Source organism: Macaca fascicularis, chromosome 11, assembly GCF_037993035.2.
Source record: "Macaca fascicularis isolate 582-1 chromosome 11, T2T-MFA8v1.1".
In the NCBI taxonomy this organism is placed as follows: domain Eukaryota; kingdom Metazoa; phylum Chordata; class Mammalia; order Primates; family Cercopithecidae; genus Macaca; species Macaca fascicularis.
The window spans coordinates 66,635,776-66,660,560 of NC_088385.1; the positions used below are offsets into that span (position 1 = coordinate 66,635,776).

General features: G+C 34.7%; 1 protein-coding gene across 12 annotated transcripts in view; it reads left to right on the plus strand.

Moving 5' to 3' along the window:
• SLC16A7 (solute carrier family 16 member 7) overlaps positions 1-16,080 on the plus strand; it is a 169,953-nt gene extending 153,873 nt beyond the window's left edge. For all 12 annotated transcript variants that reach the window (XM_005571408.5, XM_065524506.2, XM_005571410.5 and 9 more), the window contains 3 exons: positions 3,708-3,851; positions 7,168-7,986; positions 11,706-16,080. In XM_005571408.5, coding sequence (XP_005571465.1) covers positions 3,708-3,851; positions 7,168-7,986; positions 11,706-11,962 — 1,220 coding nt within the window. In that variant the 3' untranslated portion in view covers positions 11,963-16,080. The remainder of the gene's footprint in view (positions 1-3,707; positions 3,852-7,167; positions 7,987-11,705) is intronic.
• Positions 16,081-24,785: the final 8,705 nt, after the last annotated feature.

Below are 24,785 nucleotides of genomic sequence, written 5' to 3' on the forward strand. Positions count from 1 at the left end.
TTGCTAACATAAAAGTGAAAGGTGATGCAACAAATGCTGATTAGAAACTGCAGCATTATCCTGAAGATCTAGCTAAGATCATTGATGAAGGTAACTACAGTGAACAACAGATTGTCAGTGTTGATGAAATAGCCTTCTATTGGGAGGAGATGCTATCTAGGACTTTTATAGATAGAGAGCAGAAGTCAATGCTTGTCTTCAAAGCTTCAAAGGACAAGCTGACTCTCTTGTTAGGGGCCAATGAAACTGGCGACTTTAAGTTGAAGCAAAGCTCATTTACTATTCTGAAAATTCGGGGGCCCTTAATAATTATGCCAAATCTGTTCTGCCTGTGTTTTATAAATGGAATAGCAAAGTCTGTATAATAGCACGTTTGTTTACAGCATAGTTTGCTAAATATTTTAAGCCCACTGTTGAGACCTGCTGCTAAGAAGAAAAGTTCCTTTCAAAATATTACTGCTTACTGACGATGTACCTGGGCCACCCAAGAGTTCTGATTGAGATGTACAAGGAGGTTAATATTGTTTTCATGCCTGATAATACAACATTCATTCTGTAGCTCATGGATAAAGGAGTCATTTCAACTTTCAATTCTTAAAATTTAGATACATTTTGTAAGCTACCAGCTGCCATACTTACGATTCCTCTGATGGATCTGGGAAAAGGAGATGGAAAACTTTCTGGAAAGGATTTGCTGTTCTAGATAACATTACAATCATTCATTATTTATGGGAAGAGGTCAAAATACCAACACTAACAGGAGTTTGGAAGAAGTTGATTTCAATCCTCATGGGTGACTTTAAGAGGTTCAGTACTTCAGTGAAGTAAGTAACTGCAGATGTTGTAGAAATGGCAAGAGAACTAGAATTAGAAGTGGAGCCTGAAGATATGACTAGATTGCTGCAGTCTTATAAAATTTGAATCAAGGAAGAGTTGTTTCTTATGGATGAGCCAAGAAAGTGGTTTCTTGAAATATAATTTACTCCTGAAGGAAATGCTGTAAATATTGTTGATATAACTGGAAAAGATTTGGAATATTACATAAACTTAGTTGATAAAGCAGTGGCAAGGTTTGAGAGAATTGACTCAAATTTTGAAAGTTCTGCTGTGGGTAAAATGCTGTCAAATGACATCACATGCTACAAAGAAATCTTGCATGAAAGGAAGAGTCAACTGATGCAGCAAACCTGTTCGTCTTATTTTAAGCAATTGCCAACGAGGTACAATGGCTCACACCTATAATCCCAGCATTTGGGGAGGCTGAGGTGGTAGTATCACTTGAGCCCAGGAATTCAAGACCAACCTGGGCAACATAGCAAGGCCCCATCTCTACGAAAAAAAAAAAAAGAATAGCCAGGCGTGGTGGCACACACCTGTGGTCCCAGGTACTAGGGAGACTTAGTTGGGAGGGTCTCGAGTCTCGGGGGTCAAGGCCTCACTGAGCTATGATCAATCCACTGCACTCCAGCCTGGGTGACAGAGCAAGACCCTGTCTCAACAACAACAACAAGATTGCCACAGCTACCCCAGCCTTTAGCAACTGCCACCCCGATCAGTCAGCAGCCATCAACATCAAGACAGGACCCTCCACTAGAAAAAGACTGAAAATCACTGAAGGCTCAGATTATCATTAAATGTTTTAGCAATAAAATATTTCTAATTAAGTTATGTGCACTTTTTGGATATAATTCTTTGCACACTTAATATAGTGTGTGAAGTGTAAACATAACTTTTATATGCACTGAGAAACCAAAATATTTGTGACTCACTTCATTGCAATATTTGCTTTATCAAGGTTCTCTGGAACCTCACCTGCAATGTCTCTGGGGTATATCTTATATAATATGTGTTATGTATATTCTCTACATGTATAATTATTAATTTCCTTCAGCTCTTCAGGTGAACTTTACCATGTTATGGACATAATTATATTCTTTTTATACAACTAGTACAATTTACATTGATTTCTTCCCTCCAAACCCTGTTGTTTTTATAGAGCTTTCATGTGGCCTTTTTAGAGTTTTATGTTGATTGCTATTATAAATGCAAACTTTTGTATTCTGTGTTTATCTCTTTCTGAAATTGTGTGTTATTACCAATATTCTTTCAAAAGATATTGTGGAGTAATAAATAATATTAGGCATTGACGTTTAATTTTACATTTTTTTTGCAGAATAAAAATCATAGTTATATTTGTATAAAAGGATATGGGTGCATTGAAAAATGAATCTCAATGTGTTTTATATATGATCCATGTAAAAATTCTCAAATACAATACACTTGGAAATTCTTAACACCATAGTATTAGCTAAAAAATTTTTAGGCCAAATATTTGATTGAAAATTCTGACCTAACATAGTATTTATTTCCTCCAAATAGTGACCCTAGTTTCAGATGAAATACAATTTTACTTTAAGAATGAAATGTCAAAGCAAGCCATTTATACATTGACAAGTCCCATAAAATACTATGGAATTTCATTGAGTCTAAGATAGTCTCAATTGTTAAGTTGCACTGTTATTTTATAGTATACCAAGAAAGAAAATAATGCTGTCACTGAAATAAAACAGTTTCTCAACATTTAGAATTTTTATAACTACCAAAAGAACTTTTTTAGACTTAAATGCAGATTATTTTAATAATTTTAATCACTTGTGAATATTTTATGTATATGCACACACAGACATACAATGGAAAATATACATTAAAAAATTGGTAAGACATTCCTAAACCTTCTTCCCTTTCACTATCTGACTCTTCTAAATTACTTTGGAGTCTGAGTTTTCAACATTCACATCTCACACCTAAGCTTATTCTCTTTGTCAGTGTGCAATATATTTTAACAGCGAGATCCACCATTTTTTCTAGTAATTTCATCCAAAGAGCTGCACCCAATCTTTAAGTTTTGATGTTGCTATTTATTCTACCTTACTAGAATGTGTCAACAGAAGATCTTTCAGGCAAAAATCAGGATCCATGTTTATATTCGTTTTTCAAATGCTCCTTAAAAGGTTCTATTGAAATGTGATTAAGCATTGTCCAATCGAGCCACAGGAAATAATAAGCAAATTCAAACATGCATCGTCCATGATAACAACATTACTACCATGACTGCCTCTTGATGAACCTAGATTGGAAGAAGTCATTAGGTGTAAGACATCCTTATTGCTAATATGATAGGATGTGAAAACAATAGGTGTCCCAGAATCAACAAATTATGGTATTAAAGAAAAATCATTGTTGAAGATAATTTTAAAAAACAATTTCAGCTCTAATTAATGGCATATGTATGTGTATACACATATTATTCTCAAAAATAAAATTTTAACAGACAAGTCATTTATGTAATTCCTCGATTTTTTATTACATAAATTTACCTGTATCTGTTAAGATATTTTGGATATTTTAGCTATGTTCTATTGAAAAACTTTTCCATCAAGATTTGAATGATTATGGTTGTGACAAAATATATGTTAAACACTTCTAATTTATTATTTCATGTGCTTTTATACATAAGACTGAAAATAACCTCTCAAACTGATCATTTGTGAAGTATTGGAAAGTTCTCATTATATTTTATGTGAACTAATATTTCTCCTCTGACCATTAAAATGTGCTTTCTTGCCTTTCCAAATGATTGGATGTTAGAGATAAACAAATAAATGACAATAGCAACTGAGTATTTCTTTATCTCCTCTCTGCTCTAGGTCCTATAAGTAGTGTTTTGGTGAATAAATACGGCAGCCGGCCGGTGGTGATAGCAGGAGGCTTATTATGCTGTCTTGGAATGGTGTTGGCCTCCTTCAGTAGCAGCGTGATCGAGCTGTACCTCACTGTGGGATTCATTACAGGTAAGTCGTTTAGTCTTCAGTTTATTCTTAACTCTTCTGTTGTTTTCAAAACTCTATGAGAAGAATGAACAATAGAAAATTCTTATTTTCTTTGAATTTACTTTTTTTAAACAATGCAGTTTTAAAGTATTTCCATCTAGTACATTGAAATGAAATTCAAGCTATATAATGGCCAAACATTTCATTTTTAAAAAAATAAAGTTATCAGACAAGTTACATATTATCACATAAATTTAAAATAAAACAGCTGTCGTTTTTTTTTTCTTTCTTTCTTTTTTGCTTTTTACTTTTCAGCCAGTGGAGATGGTGTTGTTGGACATAGACTTTCTGATGTAAATAAATACCTTAATTATTATAAAACTTATTTTCATGAGTTATTTCCATTTGCAGTATCTATCTGACTTTCCACTCATAATATGTTAAAATTATGCCAGAGAGATATTTTCTGGATGCACTGATTTAGCTTCAACAATAAAATTATTGTTGCTTGTTCCGATTAGTGGTAGAGCTCATTGACTCTGTTCCTTCTTTTTCTTATTGAAATGATCCTGTTTAAAAGCTTGGTGAGCCACATTTTCTTCTAACACAAGTATTAAAAATGACCTACTGTCACTTGATCATAGTTGTTTCTCATGCACATATCTATTGACTCAAACTGACAACAATATGTACACTTCAAAAATCACTTTTTTATTAGTCAAAATAAAAAATTGCATTACAAATTTATATTCAACATATTAGGAAAAATTGGACTTCAATATATAAAGAGACGGAATCTTTCCTTTCTGCCCAGAGATAAAAAGGCAAACATATTTACACTTGTGTAATCTTACACTCATGTATCATTTGGTGAAAAAAATGTATTGAGGCGTACAATAATAGTGATGTTAAAATCTTTCTCTTTACAATCTATCCACATCTCTCTCCTTTTTTGGTATAACAAAATGCATTTAATATTATAAATGAAAATCATCTTATATCTAAGCATTGTCATAGCGAAGAGAGTGCCTTTTCTTTTGTGTAGAGAAATTGACCACTGCATTTGACTGTAGAAGTCGGGATGGGCCTACAAGTAGGGAAAAGATGATTTTGTTATTTCCTGTACTGCAGATATAAATGGCATTATTGGTGTTCCAACTTACAATTGTATTCTTTGCGTCTCAAATACTTTGATGCCCCCAAAGTTAATTATTAAGTCCATCTATGAGGGATTTACTTTAAATCATTATCAGCAAATACTTTGACTTCAGTTTCCAAAAGTAGACAGATCTAGCATTTAAACTTGACACATATTATCTGTGTGATCATGGGTACGTTAACCTCCTTATACCTAAGTTTCTTTATCTATAAAATTAGATAAATAATAGGTCTTTTTAAAGGAGTTATTAGAATGATTAATGTAAAAAATGAATACATAGTACTTTACAGTGTACCCAGAATTTTGCTGTTCATAAATAAATGTTTGCAAATAATCACAATGCCATTTATTTAACATCTTACAGTTCTAGAACTTACTTTATTTTGGCAAAATCTTTTTGTGTTGTTAGGTGAAGTCGAGGTCAGGAAGTCTAAGTGTTTTGCCCAGTAATATAAAATAGGTACTTTTTTGGAGCAGATCAGTTCTACTTATTTCAGGTCTATGTTCGTTTTACCATGCCAGAATGAGAAAGAGATGGCAACTATTTCCAAATGAAAATATGGATTAACATTTGAAGGCAAAAGTTCCAGGCGACAGAATGGAGAAAATGATATAAGATAAAAAAAACTTAAGCTCTGAACCGTAATACCTGGATTTTAGTTTGGGTTCTTCCACTTACAAGCTACTTGACCACAGGCTGGTCAGTTTTGTTATTTATAAATCGGATTTAATTACACTCATTCTGCATTTCTCACAGGTATGGCTGAGGTATAGTGTTAGAGAACATGCTATTCTGTTACTCGCCAAAGCATGTTCTTGTTCCTTCCTGTCAGCTTTTAGGGGTCCTCTTATAGAAAATGTCTGTATTAAAGGGTTGGAGTATTGTACACAGACCTGTGTATTTCACAACTGGAATACTTAACCACTTTACAGAACTGTTTCAATTTAGGTAAATTTGTAAATATAGAAGATCTCTTACCTCTCTAGCCCCTAAAATAAATATAGAGTAATGCCTAGTTTAAGGAAAAACAACAGATAGTTATATAAGTCAATTTTATGTAAATCAATATACTTTTTTTTTTTTTTCTTTTGAGACAGTCTTGCTCTATTGCCAGACTGAAGTACAGTGGTGTGATCTCGGCTCACTGCAATCTGTCTCCTCAGTTCAAGCAATTCTCTTGCCTCAGCCTCCTGAGTAGCTGGGATTACAGGCACCTGCCACCATGTCTGGCTAATTTTTGTATTTTTAGTAGAGACGAGGTTTCACCATGTTGGCCAGGATGGTCTCAATCTCCTGACATCGTGATCCATCTGCCCCAGCCTCCCAAAGTGCTGGGATTACAGGCGTGAGCCACCGCGCCCGGCCTCAATCAATGTACTTTTTAAAGGACCTTATTTATTACAATCGCTCAGTAGTACTTTAGTGAGCTACAAGAGGTAATTAATTTTCCAAAGGTGACACTCAACACTGCCAAGGAGCTCCCTAGACAGTGGGGACTTTGGCTCATATAAACAATCAGCATTAATCCCTGAATTAAAAACTATGTTTCAAGCAAAAAATTCCTTTTTACTTAGCACACATGTGCATCTATATACATTAAATGTGGAATGTGAGGGATGTAGAGCATGAAATTAATGGCATACATTCATTACTCTTTTTGTTATTTGCATGGTGTTCAAACAAACGTTTGTAGGGAGACATAAGATTGTTACAAATTATGACCTTTTTAGTTTGTTTATAATTCTTCAATGCCAAAAGGAAAGTATTCACACCTTTATATTGCCCTCTTGCTCACAAGGAAGAAATCTATTCCATATATGTGTATATAAGTATATGTCAAGAGGAAAGGATCTGTGTAATTAAATGATTTTAATTGAGAACTAATAATTTTGTCCTAGTTTCAACCTATTGTATGACTGTTGATACATCAGTAGAAATTCTTAGTTTTATTTTTGTGCTTTAAAATTAAAGGAATATGAAACTGTCATTTCAAGTGTTCAATTATGAAAACCTTTTTATTTTTGTGCAATTACATTTATAATAATCAAAATGTACTCTCTCTTATTGCATTTTTAATTCTGCCTTTCCCCCTTGAATGTAAATTTTGAGGAGTAATTTCTTTTGTGAGTGCCATAATGTGTTTGTGTTTTCCCCCACTTTTGTTTTGTTCTTTTTAGGTTTAGGTTTAGCCTTCAACCTGCAACCCGCCTTAACAATAATTGGCAAATACTTCTATAGGAAGCGACCCATGGCAAATGGATTGGCCATGGCAGGAAGTCCTGTTTTCTTAAGTTCATTGGCTCCTTTCAATCAGTACCTTTTTAATACTTTTGGCTGGAAAGGAAGTTTCCTGATTTTGGGAAGTCTACTTTTGAATGCCTGTGTGGCTGGGTCCCTCATGAGACCCCTTGGACCCAGTCAAACCACTTCTAAGTCTAAAAATAAGACTGTCACAACAGAAGACGATTCAGGCCAGAAGAAAATCAAACCGAAGAAATCAACTTGGGAAAAAGTTAATAAGTATTTAGATTTCTCCCTTTTTAAGCATAGAGGATTTCTGATATATCTGTCTGGAAATGTCATTATGTTCCTAGGTTTTTTTGCCCCCATTATATTCTTGGCTCCATATGCTAAAGACCAGGGAATTGATGAGTACTCGGCAGCTTTTCTGCTATCTATTATGGCTTTCGTTGATATGTTTGCTAGGCCTTCTGTAGGATTAATTGCAAACTCCAAACATATTCGACCTCGAATTCAGTACTTCTTCAGTTTTGCAATCATGTTCAATGGAGTGTGTCATCTCTTGTGCCCGCTGGCACAGGACTACACAAGCCTGGTATTATATGCTATATTTTTTGGCCTTGGATTTGGGAGTGTTAGCAGTGTTCTCTTTGAAACTCTCATGGACCTCGTGGGTGCACCAAGATTTTCCAGTGCCGTCGGACTTGTCACAGTTGTGGAGTGTGGCCCAGTTCTTCTTGGCCCTCCTCTTGCTGGTAAGAACATTTTTCATCAAGAAAAATATAAAGCATAAAATTAATAACCATTAACTGAGACTTTATATACAGATTTTTTTTTTTTTTTTCTCGAGACGGAGTCTCTCTCTGTTGCCCGGGCTGGAGTGCAGTGGCGCGATCTGGGCTCACTGCAAGCTCCGCCTTCCAGGTTCCCGCCATTCTCCTGCCTCACCCTCCCAAGTAGCTGGGACTACAGGCGTCCGCCACCATGCCCAGTTAATTTTTTTTTTTTTTTTTTTTGTATTTTTAGTAGAGATGGGGTTTCACCGTGTTAGCCAGGATGGTCTCAATCTCCTGACCTTGTGATCTGCCCACCTCGGCCTCCCAAAGTGCTGGGATTACAGGCTTGAGCCACCGCGCCTGGCTATATACAGATTTTTAAATGTGTTTTATAATACTAATAGCCTGAAGGAATATGGGCAGGCTAATTTTAGGTTTTACTATAAACTTAAAAATTTCATAATTAGTCAATTTTAGACCTAAATTTGTTTCAGAACCTGGACCTATGAACTTAAGAACTTATGTTAGACTGATAATTAGCATCATAATCTTCAGGATTTTTATCTACTTCAGTTGTTTTGGTCTCTTAAAAATATATCAGAAAAAAAATGCTATTTTATCTTTATCATTGGTGAACAATTTCTTAACTGTTTATATTGAAATGAGCCAAAAATGTAAAATATTCTCTCTAAAGGTCAGAATCTATTTTTTAATAGAGTACATTAGATATATTAATTTGAAATTTGTTACATGCTGAGAAAATACATTTATAATATCACTGATAGGAATATATTCATGTATGTATTACATATAGAGAAAGACAGGGAGGACTGAAAATTTATTCAGAGGTTTTTTGGGTGCCACTTATGTTCCATGTTTATAAATTGGAAAGATTACCTTCAGATTTTAAAATCTGAAATATTTTCAAAATGCCAATAAAAGTGTCTATGCTAAATTATTCAGTAAAAAGATGCAGTACATGTTTAGGGCATGACCAAAGAGTACCCTCACAAATTGAGAAGCTGGTCTGATATTTAAGAGAGAGAGAGAAATAGATAAAATAGTCATCACAGAAGCATTAGAGTTTTGTTAGAATTGCTTGTGGTTATTTTATAGTTTCCTTCTGAATTACAGTGGTGAATGCTTTAAGGAATAAATTATGCCCTCTGAACTTCTGGTTTAAAGACATGTATAAGAGCATTTTGAAGTTAAAACTTCATTTCGTCTTAGACTTTAAATGTTATAAATATTACGTTCTGTTTGTGCACCAGCCTTTGCCAGCAACCACTGTATATTGTTTTGGTTAATACTTGACTTAGACTCTTGGCGTGCTCTCTCATGGTCAGAGTCACTGCCAGGCTAAATGTAAATTTTTCCATTATTTAGTCAGTTTTTAAACTGTTTTCTACATGACATCAAGGAACCATTCTGAAAGTGTAAAAATTCATGTTTAATTTGTTAATTTTAATGACATCATTGACTTTTTGATGGTAGTTGGTATATCTCTCAATATAAATATACCATGACATCAAAACAATTGTCAATAAAGAGTGAAAGCCAGTAGGTCTTATTATTTATCAGGCAGTTGATTTTGTTACATAAGATAAGCACGACTGGTCCTTCTTTTCATATAGTATTAGTTTGATCAAATGAGTTTTAGAGCCTATTCATGATCCACACAATTCTTAGTGTTAACAGAGAAGTCACCATGCATGAGGGGATGAAAAAAGAATCAAGTCCAAATACATTGTGGGGATAGACTCTAAGAATTAAAATAAAGGAATCTTATGTGGCCACTCCCACCTGAGCAGATAATGTGCATTAATATTTTTAAAAAACAGTTTCAATATTTTTGAATGCTTATTGCATTAACATTGCCAAACCGTGTGCCACTGGTAGCAAATGGCAGTAATTGATTTTAGACCTATTGTTGAAACTCTCAGACTGTAGCCATTGTATATCCATTTTTTCATTCCATATCTGCCATCTGCTACCCTTAATATTTCTTGACTTTTTTTTTCTATTATACTTTAAGTTCTAGGGTACATGTGCATAATGTGCAGGTTTGTTACATATGTATACTTGTGCCATGTTGGTGTGCTGCACCCATCAACTCGTCTTGACTTTTAGATTGACTTCTCCTCTATAGTATTTGATTATTGCTAGAACTGCCTGGCCCATAGTAGGCACTGAGTTAATATTTTTGAATGATTGAATATTATTGCTGTTATTTCTGACATAGTTGCAGCATAGCAATGAAAAGTAGGGAGTGTGTGGTTTCTATTTCATATTTGTTTTTTTCAGACTATACTTTCACTGCTCCTCTCAGAAAGAATTGAAGCTTTAGTTCTGGAAAGCATATCTGGTTTCTTGATGACGCTAAAAAATTCTTAAAACATTTAGAAAGTATGCTGATGTGGCAGCCCAAAGTGGTGTTCACTCTGATGGGCCATGGATCTAATGCTTTTATATTTAGAAGTATAACAATCATTGTAGAAATAGAAATATTTGACTCAAGTTAGGAAGGAAAATTAAAATTATGCAATTTTTGTTATGTTTATGAATATATCATGCTTACTTAAAACCATTCTACCATCTACCTGATTAAAACAGAAAATTTTGTTCAAATAGGTAATATATTGCAAGTAGACAAAGTTAATGTTGAGCCACTGACTAGATTCTAGGGAGAATGTTATGGATTCTGACTAAACAGACTGGTTTGAAAGTTGTATATCAGAGTCACTTGGAATACATATGCTAATTTATGTAGATTTGTATACACTAAATTTTGCTGTTAATAATTACTAAGAATTAGATGCCTGCATAAGCAAGAGACAAAACTAAATATAAGCTGACAAAATTTTAAAAGTCAGTAAACGTCTAGATTAAATGGCACCAGGTTAAATTTTAAATGGTCTCAATAATCAAATGGAACAAGTAGTTTTTTACTGATTAGTTTGCCCTTAATAATTTAGACTCAGATAAAGTAAGAAACTGGGATTAGCTCAAATAGTGTTACACTTAACCAACAGGTTAGGTGAAGCCATTCTGCAGAGTAGTTAAGAATAAGTCCAGACAGACTTCAATTAAGAGTCTAGATTCTACCACTAACGAGCTACGTAACCATGCCCAGATTACTTCACAGTACTCCTTGTAAGGATAGAGTGAGATATTACAGATAAAATTCTTAGGCTAGTATGGAGCATAGAGAAAACACTTAGTAAATATTAGACACTGTTAGGAACCATGTAAAAGTCTTTGGGTTTCTCCTAAAGAAAGTAATTTTTCTCTGTTGAAGAGAAAAGGAAGCATGGAAAAGGTGAAGCAATCCTAACATGTGTACTGTAAATAGAGATATCTGTATTTACATGTATGGATATAAAAATATACCTCACTCTTGTATGTATTAATATATACACACAAAAAATATATACCTAACTTGTCTTGTTTGTATATCTTACTGGGAGAAATAATTTTTAGTAAATTTAATGTACTGGTAATATAATACTGTGAGTGTCTCTGCATACCTTTACTAAGCATATATAGAAGTCATAATCTAGATTTTTTTATTTTTAAAGTCTTATTTGATATTAATTTAAATAAGAGGAATATACTTTGAAGAATAATTTATTTGAAATTTTTATCATTATATGACTGTTTTATGATGCCAACTTAAAAAGATGCTCTTTGTCTTCTAGGTAAATTGGTGGATATAACTGGAGATTATAAATACATGTACATGGCCTGTGGGGCTATTGTGGTAGCAGCAAGCGTGTGGCTGCTCATTGGCAATGCTATCAACTATAGATTGCTTGCAAAGGAAAGGAGGGAGCAAAGTGCAAGAAAGACAACCAGAGAATCGGAACGCTTGAGCAAATCTAAACATTCGGAAGATGTTAATGTCAAAGTTTCAAATCCACCGAGTGTAACCTCAGAAAGAGAAACTAATATTTAACAAGAATCACATCTCTGATTTCAGTGTTTATTGCTTTCCCTAGCAGTTTGTTTTTCATTTTGTTTTTTTAAAGTATTGGAAAAGATTTTAGCTGAAATTAGGAGTCACAATTAAGGATGGAGATGATATTTTCCTCAATGGCAAATTTTAAATTAGTTTTAAAACTTATTTGGGTAAATTTTGAGATTATGCATAGAAAGAATCCATGCTACAGGTTTATTTCCATACCTGACTCTGGATGTGGTGGTGAAAATACTAATTTTAAAGTCTCCCAGTGACTTTCGGTCTTGGTTATGTGGAAAGTTCTGAATTTCAAACCCCTAGTTTAAGTAGGTAGAAGGAGGATGCCTAATCCTACAAAGTGATCCTTAATACATTTCATTTTTTTGCTTGATATTAATGTATGAGATAGAGATGAGAGACAATTAATTATCTCCTCTTACACACAAACACACATACTCCCACATGCTTACCCACATGTACACAGAGTATCTGGAGAATAAAAAACAAATTAAAAAGCGATAATTTATTTTTAAGGTAAAAAGTCCATGAAGACAAAAGAAACATATGTCTGTGTGCTACTTTACAATGTTAGTTTTAAAGATAAGCACATGGGTAAAAATGAGGGTGATCCTTATTCAAAAATATATCTGACTGCTATAAAAATATTTGCATATATAAATTTGACAAAGAAAAGAAAATCAATGTTAAACCATTAAATCTGAGCACTGTTAGACTTGATTAATCCATGAGCATGATTTTTTTTTTGAGTAGGGGGCCTTAGTACCTGGTGCTAGACAATAAAACCCTCAAATACTTTTTAGAATTCTTACCTAACATGTAAAAGTCTGCACGACTCTTAACAATGAACCACATCCATTGATTTTACAAGGATTTTAGTTCGTAATCCAGAAAGTAGTAATCAGGGATTTAATTTTAAACAGCACTCAATCCAGATTCGCTGTTATACTGAAATATCAAAGTAAAATCCTAGTTGGCAGGATTGTAAGTAGACCGAATTCTAATTTTTCCCAACACATAGTAGTAATTGGAGGTTAGTGTTATGAATACTTCATCTGACTACAACTAAGGGTGAGAGGTGGTTTTAATGAACTCTCTAAGCTGTCTCAGCTCCCTCCCTTCCACAAAATGCAAGAGTAAAAGCAAACCACAAACAGGCCTTGTGCTCAGCCACTGGAAATGTCTCCTAGGATAAGAATGGCAGTACTTCCTGCTGCCTTTGGACATAACTAAGCCAGGAAACGTAAAAAGCCTTCTAGAAAGAGAGGCACTGTGTGACTTGCAATTGTATGTATAGTTTATAACCTGATAGCAAAAAGCTTGAAATATTGCAGCCCAGGTTAATTCAGCACTTTCCCATTTTCGTAACTATGTGAAAACATCTGGGAACCTGAATCACTCCTGAATACAGAGGCATATTCTTTTTAAACTATAAATACCATTTTGACTGAGAAAGTACTTTTAAACAAGAAAGAAATTGTACAGTACGACTAAAGCTATAAATATATTTGCATCTATAAATCTGAAGTTTAACATTATGATTAATTTAAAAAGTATTTAGTGCTTGACTATTAAAGCAATGTCATGTCACTCCTAAGATGTCAAAGCAAATTAGACATTCATTTTTTTTATTGTAATAAAGGCAGGTGCTATTTTTTTTCTGGTAAGATTGCACCTGGATACCAGGCTTTTGTAATAGTTAACATTAAAGATTTGATTCATAAAGTTAATTCACTGCTTAAGCATGTGGCTCATATTTAGGAAGCTATATACAATTCAGTTTTTCATTTAACATTTGCTCTTTTGCATATGAAGAGATACTTGTATTTTTCAAATGTTAAGTAAAACAAGATGTGCCAATATCATAGGTAAATAAATTAGGAAAAAATGTGGGACTTTACGGCTGTTTTTAATTTAGTTTCACCCAATCTTGATTCTTGAATTAGCTATGTTTATATTTTTAGTTCTTTTTTATTCAACTCGGATTTCTCAAGAGGTGTAACCCCTAAATTGTGTAGTAACTCTCCAATCATAAATTTCCAAACACACACAAAAAATTCTATTTCCCAAAAAGTGTCTTGAATTCTCTGAAAAGGTACATTAAACTAATATGAATATCATGTTCCAGGGGGAAATAAATGACAAAGTAATAATCATGAGGTTTTAGGTCAAAGGCTATATTATATATTTTTTATTACCTTCTAGTAGAGACGTTCTGCTGGGTGCATTTCAGTGGCCTTCTCCAGGGAGGTTTATTTACTTACTGATCAGTTTCTCATTACGTCAAAACCAATTCACATTTGTCTGGCTGCTCTTTGGTTATCTTCATTCGTTCTTTCTTTTTTTTTTTTTTTTTTTTTTTTTTGAGACAGAGTCTCGCTCTGTTTCCCAGGCTGAAGTGCAGTGGCCGGATCTCAGCTCACTGCAAGCTCCGCCTCCCGGGTTCACACCATTCTCTTGCCTCAGCCTCCCGAGTAGCTGGGACTACAGGCGCCCGCCACCTCGCCCGGCTAATTTTTTGTATTTTTTTAGTAGAGACGGGGTTTCACCATGTTAGCCAAGATGGTCTCGATCTCCTGACCTCGTGATCCGCCCGTCTTGGCCTCCCAAAGTGCTGGGATTACAGGCTTGAGCCACCGCGCCCAGCCTTCATTCGTTATTTCTAACGCTGATTGTATTAAATTTTTAGAAAAGAAAGTAAAAATTGCACATTCAACGCACATGATTTGTACAGTCACACCTGGCAGTAGCACTGCACAGAGTTACAAATATGCACACATGTTAACTGCCATGCATAAATATTGACAGTTAAACCAGAACACACATGAAACAGTGACATACATACCTACAGGATTCAGAATTGTTCCAGGGTAATATAAATTATTCTACTTGTTCACGCTCCCCACCCTCTTGAACTTGTTTGAAGATTTGCTGCTTTAGCAGAATCTTTTCAAGATTGAGAAAAGAGTATCAACCTAGGATTTTCATTATTAGTCACATAAATGGAAGAGGAGATATATTTGGCTTCCGCCTCTGCAACAATTAATGCTGAACATATTTCTTCCTCTGGGGAACAATAGGTTTTAAACATTTGAGATATCATGAAGCAAAGTCAGTGTATACCACTACAATCCCCACTAATCTGTATTCCCCCATTATGAAATTGTACAGAAGGAAGGGTGTCATTAATTAAGGTATCAAAATAATTCATGGCTACTTTAAGAATTTTTTCATTCGTGTTAATGGAGCCCCCCATATTTTTCACTACTTAAATAGGCCATCACTAATTTATGAATAGAACATTGAGTTTGCACTTTTCCTGACCTATCCTCACCTCCTTTCCTAATCATTTTTTGCATTCACCTAGCATACCTTAGGAGACAACAGATCAGGTTTTAGTGTATTTCACATTGGAAGACATGGTGTTTTCTCAGTATAAATCTACATGACTCATAAATATCACTTTTTTGGTACCAAATTTCAACACCTTAGCTCATGGACTTATTGGCCTCAGCCTAATACTAAGAAATAGGTAAAATAATTAGATTTGTTATGTTGGAATGTGCACTTTAAAAAATCTAGATAATTTTTACTCATTTTTTTCTGGCTGTACAACATGACAATCAAGAATATAGAAAAGACTAAAAGATATCTGATATAAATGTAAGTTTTTATGTAGATGATATAAATATGAAGAGATATTCGTGATCAGTTAGTTGAAACTTATTTTTTATCTAAAACACCTTTAAAAAATCCCTTTTATAAGTAGAATGTTGAAGACTTAATAAAACAAAATAAAAAAGTATTATTTTTAGGCTTAATAGGGAGATTAGATACATAGTGGAAAGGGAACTAATATTTATGAGATGAATTTTGCTTATGTAATGCCTTTCAATATTCAAACCAAAATCATGGCAGAATTATTACCAGCTTGACATGACAGATGAATGAAAACCAAAAACAAAGAAGCCCAGCAAACTGCCCGAAGTTAAAAGGTGATATGAACCAAATTTAAAACTCAGGTTTACCTAAAACCAGAAAGATCCCCTAGAGTGTTCACTACCATGCTGCCTACCGATAGAGGCCAGAGAAGCAAAGGAAGATAAAATATAGGTACAAAAATGGTACATCCTATATAGTAATACAATTAGGTTTAACTGTAACTTGTATTATGATTTATTTAGTGTTTATTAGAGAACTGCATTTGCTAGAACCTGAATATGCAATTTCTTTTTTCTTTTTTTTTTTTTTTTCTTTTTTTCTGACATGGAGTCTCGTTCTCGTCACCCAGGCTGGAGTGCAGTGGCACGATCTCAGCTCACCGCAACCTCTGCCTCCTGGGTTCAAGCAATTCTCCTGCCTCAGCCTCCCGAGTAGCTGGAATTACAGGCATGTGCCACCATGCCTGGCTAATTTTGTGGGGGTTTTTTTGTTTTGTTTTTTATAGTAGAGACAGGGTTTCTCCATGTTGGTCAGGCTGGTCTCGAACTCCGACCTCAGGTGATTCGCTTGCCTCTGCCTCCCAAAGTGCTGGGATTACAGGTGTGAGCCACCACACCCAGCCTTGAATATGTAATTTCTAATTGCCTGCTTTTCTCCCCAGTGCAAATTATCTCAAATAATGATAATTATTATGTATAGACATAATTGCTTTAATATGACTCTTTTTTCATAAAAATAATAACATATTTGAGTCAGGCATAATACATTTTTTTCTGAGGTTGGAGTTATCAGGAAAATGTTATCTTTTATGAATAAATAATTCCCAGATTGGTTGCTACATATCATGATTCCAAAAGTACAATAATAAGCTGGATGTGGTGGTGTGCACCTATAGTCCCAGCTACTCGGGAGGCTGAGGTGAAAGGGTCATTTGAGCCCAGGAGGTTGAGGCTTCAGGGAGCTATAATGGTCCCACTTGCACTCCAGCTTAGGCAACAGAGTGAGACTCTTGTCTCTGTTTAAAAAAAAAAAAAAGAAAAAGGGAAAATGTACTTACTAGAAAACATTATATTTAGAATGTTAGTGATTATCCCATTTATAATATCCCTAGCTACCAAAAAAAAAAGACTGTAAGATACAAATGATTTGGTTTACCTATACAGTTACATATTAATTTTCATCATTTAATACAACTTACCCTACACTCTAGATTATTTTGCAAGTTTCTCTGAACATCTTTGTTGTCATTTGTCTCTTTGTTTGTTCTATAGAGAAAACAAGTGTCATTGCTTTTGTCTTCTCCATCTAGACTTTTGCAGTCCTTAGACTGTAGTTCTCCTTACCTCTATTCAAATAGTGCACTTGCAAGGCGCTGCATTCTTTTCAAAGTCAACTGTGATGCACGTTTATAATTACATACACATATAATTGAACATAATTTTAGAGTCTTGAAAAACTGGCACTATCATGAATGTTTTTAATTTTCTTGAAGTGCCTGACAACATTGAGTAACAAAGCTTACCATCACCACATTGCACCATTACATATTATTCTGTAGTCTCCATCAATGCAGTGACATCACTGATACATCATACCAACAAGATTTCTAACCACAACCATTCAGAGCACCAATCAGCATCTAAAGTATTGAGAATATAAGACTAATATTACAAACTTGACTCATCTCTCTTTAAAATTTTGATTTCTGCACAACCATATGCAGAGCTCATGTTTGAGAAGGCACTTAAAAGCTGAGAGACCCAATTATCAGTAATTATAATGCTTGCATAATCAAAATTATAAATTATCTTTGTTGATGCAATTAAAAATGAGTGATTTTCTGAGCTTGTCATTTTATTATGGTTCTGATTTTCTCTTCTTTCCTATCAGTTGTTTGTACACTGGAGATTTTAGCTCTTTACAGGGTGCTACAATCTGGTTTATTTTAGTCTTATCTACTGATTTTTCTTCACTTTAATTCATTTATGTCCAAATCATGAAAGAATTGCTGTAGTATTGAGAATGGTCATTTTAAAAGTCTCTACCTTAAGAGCAAAATTAATATTGCAAAATGAATTTTTGATATTACAGGTGCATATGGGAATTTAGATCAAATTACATCTCCCATCCCAATCTCCTGCTTCCTCATCATCCCCCCCTCCTTTTCTTTATATAATTATTTTTTTAATGTTTTACTTTCTATGTTTTTATAATATCTAGGTAAAACTTGTTTAACATTTTTATTTAACTATGGACATGTTTAGTATGGATTTTTTTTCTTTGGTGTATTTATTTACACTTACACTTGTTTGCATGATCTACATGTTTTTCAGTCTTTGTATATACTTGTTAATAAGGTGAGCAATATTCAGGGATATATCAGTAGGCAATTACTTAATGACCATAAATGTATTCACATTTGAGCAAATATTTTTCACATGATCAAACAGGAATTTTGTTTCTTTGTTTTTAATTTAAATGTGGCAAAATAAACTAGAGAATCTCTGTGTGAAAACACTGATACTAAACATTTTATTAAAATAGAATAAGTTGATAAAAACCTCCTCTATTCAGAAAAACAAAAGAATGGCGTTTTATCTCCCATAAATTTAGGATGGAAATTTTAAAACATTATTTTGACTAAGTCTTTAATTCTGTTTTTTCAGTTTTTATATGCATCTAAAATAAGTTTTTTGAGTTAGATTCAGTTTATATAGCTTGCTTGTTAGAGTACACATTTTTTTTATCATCCTATGAATCTCAAGAGTACATATTTCTGACAAGCTTTTCAGTGGTACAATAGATTTTATTTTTCTACCATCAACTTTCTAATTCTAACTAAAGCATTAATATTTCTAGATTTAGTGAAATAGCACATATGAATTAAAATATTTATTTCTAAGCATTAGATCTAATTGTATTTTTATTTGTTTTGATATATTTATGTCTCAGAATATATATTTAATGAATTCATTTCATCCTCTCAACCCTCAGTTTTGTTAGGTATCCACATTTTTACCGTATAAAACTAGACTGGATTAAGGATTTTGCCTAAACCTATACCAATACTCTGAGTAAATGCAGGGTTGAGGATAGAATTCAGGTCTTTTAACTTCTAACACACTTTTTTCTCTATTGAACTACAGAAGCCATAAGGTCATAATGATGACTTTTATAGAGTGAATAAAATATTTTCCTAGAAATACATATGAAAACCCTACTTGATAGTTTATATCCCAAATGAATATATTTTTCCAATCATGGTTTACAAAATCATGTTTGCAAACTTACTTTGAAGACTATTTCCTGATTGCCATGGCAGATAATTCTTGGCAAATCAGAAATAATATTTAGTGAGATTAATTATTTTGCACAATATATGTTGTTATAGCAATATCAAAATCATTTAAACATACCAATATTGTATTAATAGAAAACATGTCAATATCTCATTAATTCCTTTTTCAGTTTGTTCATTTTTATTTTAGAAGCAGTGCTCATTTGTTTTCTAAAGTAGAACGCCAGAGCGCAGAACACACACTACAAGTTTATTAAATTCTTTAATTGTATGCAAGAAATTATTGCTGTAGCATAGTCTTGAGGAGAACACTTCTACAGTATTTCTTGATCTAAGAACCTGAAGATGTGTTAATGAAATTATTAGAATAAGGTCTATCTCAAATTTCTTATTTTGGTGATTTTTTTTTTTCACCTAATAACACTAAAATCCACAACAGCTGTCTGGCAATAGTGTAACTAGAGCTTCTTTTATGTTAGAAATTCCATCTACCTCTATGTCTTATCTAGATAGATATAGTCTTTCTAGATTTTCTTCTTTATTCCCTTGCAGAGAACAAACAAAAATCACACCTAAATTAAAGATCCATGGTGAAGGGGTTGCTATTAATTTTCCTGGTAAAACTGTAAAAAGAGTAATCTGCATTCAGTATTTGTTTGCCTAGTTCATCAAGATAGTTCATCAAGATCTACCCTAAAAACACACTTTAATAAAAATTTGGGTAAACTCATGTATCACAGTAAAATCTTTTATGAATTGGGTGGGCCCTAAAAACATCTGTAGTAAATGATGTATTTGGTTAGATTCAGCCAAACTGACACCCGTATGCTAAAATAGCATTGTCATTCTGACAGGAGGCGGCCTCAGTAATTACAGTGAGTGCATTTACTAATATAAGGATCCTTCTTTGTAGTGACAACAAAAATGAGATTGTAACTTAATCAAATATAAGTCAGATATAGTAATTCCCTATATTGCAGAAGAAAGAGCAAGGTCTTTTCAAGTGTTTGCTAAAACTGACTAAATTTGAAGCTTTTTATGTAAAAGTTCTCCCAGATATTTTAAACCAGTATGTTAATTATTTCCTAGAATGAATAATTCTACTTTTTTGATAGATTTTTGAAATCATTTTACTTACTACTTATATTCTTTGAACAAATATGTTTTACTCATCTCAGTATTGAAACAAATATTTAAAATAAGATTGTTGGAATAAAAGTTATACATAGTAACTTGTTGCTAATAAGTAAGACATTCCTTGGCAACAGACATATCCAGCTAACTTTTGCAAGAATTTTTTAAGGGATTAGATTTAGGGGTTAATCTTTAGAATTATTTTTAAAGTATAAATTATATTTTAGGCTGTATTTTTGTGATTTTTAAGTGAAAAAAATAAAATGTAATTGTCTTGTTTATTCTATAGATATCTTGATGACCACTGAACAAATGATCATATTGCCACATGGTCTATCAACTATGGTTACTATGATAGTGAATTAAAGAGGATAGTTTTGCTTGACACCTAAGATGATCCAAACAGTTGTTTTTACATGACCTAAATCATGGCTGTATTATTTCATTTTTAAAGAAAATTAATGAAATATAAATAATACATTTAAATACCTGTCAAAGTTTTAAAATATAAGATAGAACCTTCTTTTTTTGCCTTCTTACACATGAATGTACTTAAAGTGATTGTTATGCGATCTTGGGATACTTATTTTTGAAATTTTTGTATATATAGCAGTTCTGAACTTAGCAAATAATATGTGTAAAGGAATTAACCAAAAATGAAAGAACTGGCATTTTCATATGGATACGTATTTTGTTTAAACTAAATAAAATAACTTAGATTTATTTAAATCAGGAATATATTATGTTGTTGATCATTTTTAAAGTATATTTTGTTCAATTATTCCTACTTTGTTTTTCGGCACACTTATTTAAGTTCTTGCCTTTCAGGTATACTACGGTGTTACATGAACATAATGTTTTAGAGAAATCTCTGTTGTAGTTTGTAATTTTCACTGCATAACAAATTTGAAACCAAATGTTGAATTTCTCTGTGGGGGTACATATTTTGCCTACAGTTTCAAATGTATTTTCTTTTCTTTTCTTTTTTTTTTTTTTTTTTTGAGACTGAGTCTTGCTCTGTCGCCCAGGCTGGCGTGCAGTGGTGTGATCTCTGCTCACTGCAAGCTCCGCCTCCCAGGTTCACGCCATTCTCCTGCCTCAGCCTCCTGAGTAGCTGGGACTACAGGTGCCCGCCACCATGCCCAGCTAATTTTTTTGTATTTTTAATAGAGACAGGGTTTCACCATGTTAGCCAGGATGGTCTCGACCTCCTGACCTCATGATCCTCCTGCCTCGGCCTCCCAAAGTGCTGGGATTACAGGCGTGAGCCACTGCACCCGGCCTCAAATATATTTTCAAATTCATCTCTTTTTTACTGGACTGTGAGCTCCTTGTGGACAAGGATGTTATTTTAGTTATAATGACAACTTTAATATCTAGCAAAGTGCCAGGCGTAGAGTATTCCTTTATTGAAATGATTTGATAGATACTGATTATTAAAATGCTACTACAGTATTCTATGATGCAGGCTGAGTGTATATTCAAGAAATTCTCTGGCTAATTTTAAAAGTAAGACATAGAAAACAAAACACCTGTAGCATTTTCTTTATTTAAAATTGAAACTCTGTTTTGAATCCTTTTTACATTGTCAGTCAAACATTCTATGCAAATACTGAAATATGCAACAGCTAAACTTTATGATACAAATTAATTAGTTTTATTTTCTTTTCAAAATCAGAAATGCTCTATTTTAGCTTCCTGGAAATGTCGACAATCATTCTGATGACCAAAGGTGCTACTTATTTTTCAACATTTACCTTGATCATAAGTGCTTCTATCTGCTAAGCTTTATTTATTCTTTTTGGACAGAAAGTTTGGTGGGAAGGATGCAATAAAATCAGAATATCTCTTTTGTCTGAATTATGCAGTTTAACCCTGTCCATGTTCCTCTGTACTCTATTCCTACTATATTCTAGTTATTTCTTATCACTAATTTTTATTGCAGGTCTGTGCTGTTTCTCGGAAAGTACATGCATATATATTTCTATAATATGTAAGAAAAAACCTGTATTGCTTATTAAATTAAAATTAAAAACGTTCATGTTAAACTTTTGAAATGAAATATATACTATATATTCTTAAGTTTCCATTAAATGCTGTTACTCAATGCTAATCAACACATAATTTCCCACACCAGACCAAAATAAGGGCATTTATTTTGCCTGAATGTACATAATTGATAATGTCAACAGAAGTCAGACACGGCCCAAAATACAATGAATTCCTAAGGGTTGAAATGAATTTTTACTGTTGTTTTTCATGAGTATACATTTTAATAGATTTATACAGAATAAACTAACACAGTTCAAAAGGAGAACATTACTGGCATCACAGAAGTTCCCCTCAAACCCCTTCCCAGCCTATTCTTATTCTCTGGACTTTTTGTAAAAATAGACCATTTTTTTAGAGCAAGTTTATGTTTACAGCAAAATTGAAAGTCCAGGGATTTTCCATATACCCCTTGCCCCAATGAGAGGTGACAGTGTGCCAGCAGCCCTCACTCTGGTCCCTCCTCAGCCTCTGCGTCCACTTTGGTGGCACTTGAGGAGCCCTTCAGCCTGCCACTGCACTGTGGGAGCCCCTCTCTGGGCTAGCCGAGGGGGGAGCTGGCTCCCTCTGTTTGCCGGGAAGTGTAGGGGGAGAGGCATGGGCAGAACCCGGGCTGTGCCTGGCTCTTGCTGGCCAGTGCAAGATCCCGGTGGGCATGGGCTCCACAGCCCCGCCCTGCGAGCACCAGCCAGCCTCACTGGGCCCCAGGAAGTGAGGGGCTTAGCACCGGGGCCAGCAGCTGCAAAGGATGCGCTGGGTTCCCCAGCAGTGCCGCTGGCGGGTGCTGCACTGCAGTTCTTGCAGGGCCTTAGCTGCCTCCCTGCAGGGCAGGGCTCAGGACCTACAGCCCACCAAGCCTGAACCTCCCCCATCAACGGGGGCTTCCACGTGATCCGAGCTTCCCCAGCACCGCCCTGCTCCACTGGTGCCCAGTTCCATCAACCGCCCAGGGCATGAGGAGTGTGGTGCACCGCAGGTGACTGGCAGGCAGCTCTGCAGGGCCCTGGCACGGGATCCACTAGGTGAAGTCAACTAGGCTCCTGAGTCTAGTGGGGACTTGGAGAACTTTTATGTCTAGCTAAGGGATTGTAAATACACCAATCAGCACTCTGTGTCTGGCTCAAGGTTTGTAAGGGCATCAATCAGTGCTCTGTGTCTAGCTAATCTAGTGGGGACTTGGAGAACTTTTAGGTCTAGCTAGAGGATTGTAAATGCACCAATCAGCACTCTGTGCCTAGCTCAGGGATTGTAAACACACCAATCAGCACTCTGTCAAAACAGTCCAATCAGCTCTCTGTAAAATGGACCAATAATCTCTCTGTAAAATAGACCAATCAGTTTTCTGTAAAATAGACCAGTCCTCTCTCTGTATGATGGACCAATCAGCAGGATGTGGGTGGGGCCAGATAAGGGAATAAAAGCAGACTGCAGGAGCTATCACGCACAGTGAGCTCTAGTCCCCTTGGACTGTGTGGAAGCTAGATTCTTTTGCTATTTACAATAGATATTGTTGCTGCTCACTGTTTGGGCCCATGCTGCCTTTATGAGCTGTTAACACTCACCCTGAAGGTCTGCAGCTTCACTCCTGGCAGTGAGACCATGAACCCACTAGAAGGAAGAAGCTCCAGAGGTATCTGAACATTTGAAGGAACAAAGTCCGACACACCATCTTTAAGAACTGTAACACTCACTGGGAGGGTCCACGGCTTCATTACTGAAGTCAGCGAGACCAAGAACCCACCAATTCTGGACACACCAACACATGCATAGCCTCCCTGGTTATCAACATCACTCCCCATCCCAGCCTCTTGAGTAGTAAATTTGTCACAGTTGATGAAACTGTATTGACACATCATCATTACTCAAAGATCATAGTTTTTTACATTAGGGTTCACTTTTGGCATGGTGCAGTAGTTTCAGTGCCCTGAAATTGTGTACTCCAAATATTCATCCATATCCCTTAAACCCTGGCAACCACTGATTACTAGCTCCATAGTTTTCTTTTCAATGTCATGTAGTTAGAATCCTACTGAGTGTAGTGCTTTCAGCTGGCTTCTTTCACTTAGGAATATGCACTTAAGTCTCCCCCATGTGTTTTCATGACTTCAAAGCTCAATTTTTCTAAAGCTGAGTAATACTCCATTGTCTAGATGTTCCAATTTATTAACCTACTGAAGGACATCTCGGTTGTTTCCAACTTTTGGCAATTACTAATAAAGCTGCTTAAAAACATCCTTGTGCAGGTTTTGTGTGGACATAAGTTTTTAACTCCTTTGATTAAATACCAAGGAGTATGACTGTTGGATTGTATGGTGAGAGAATGTTTGGTTTTATAGAAAGTCATCAAGCTGTCTTTTGAAGTGGCTGTACCATTTTGCA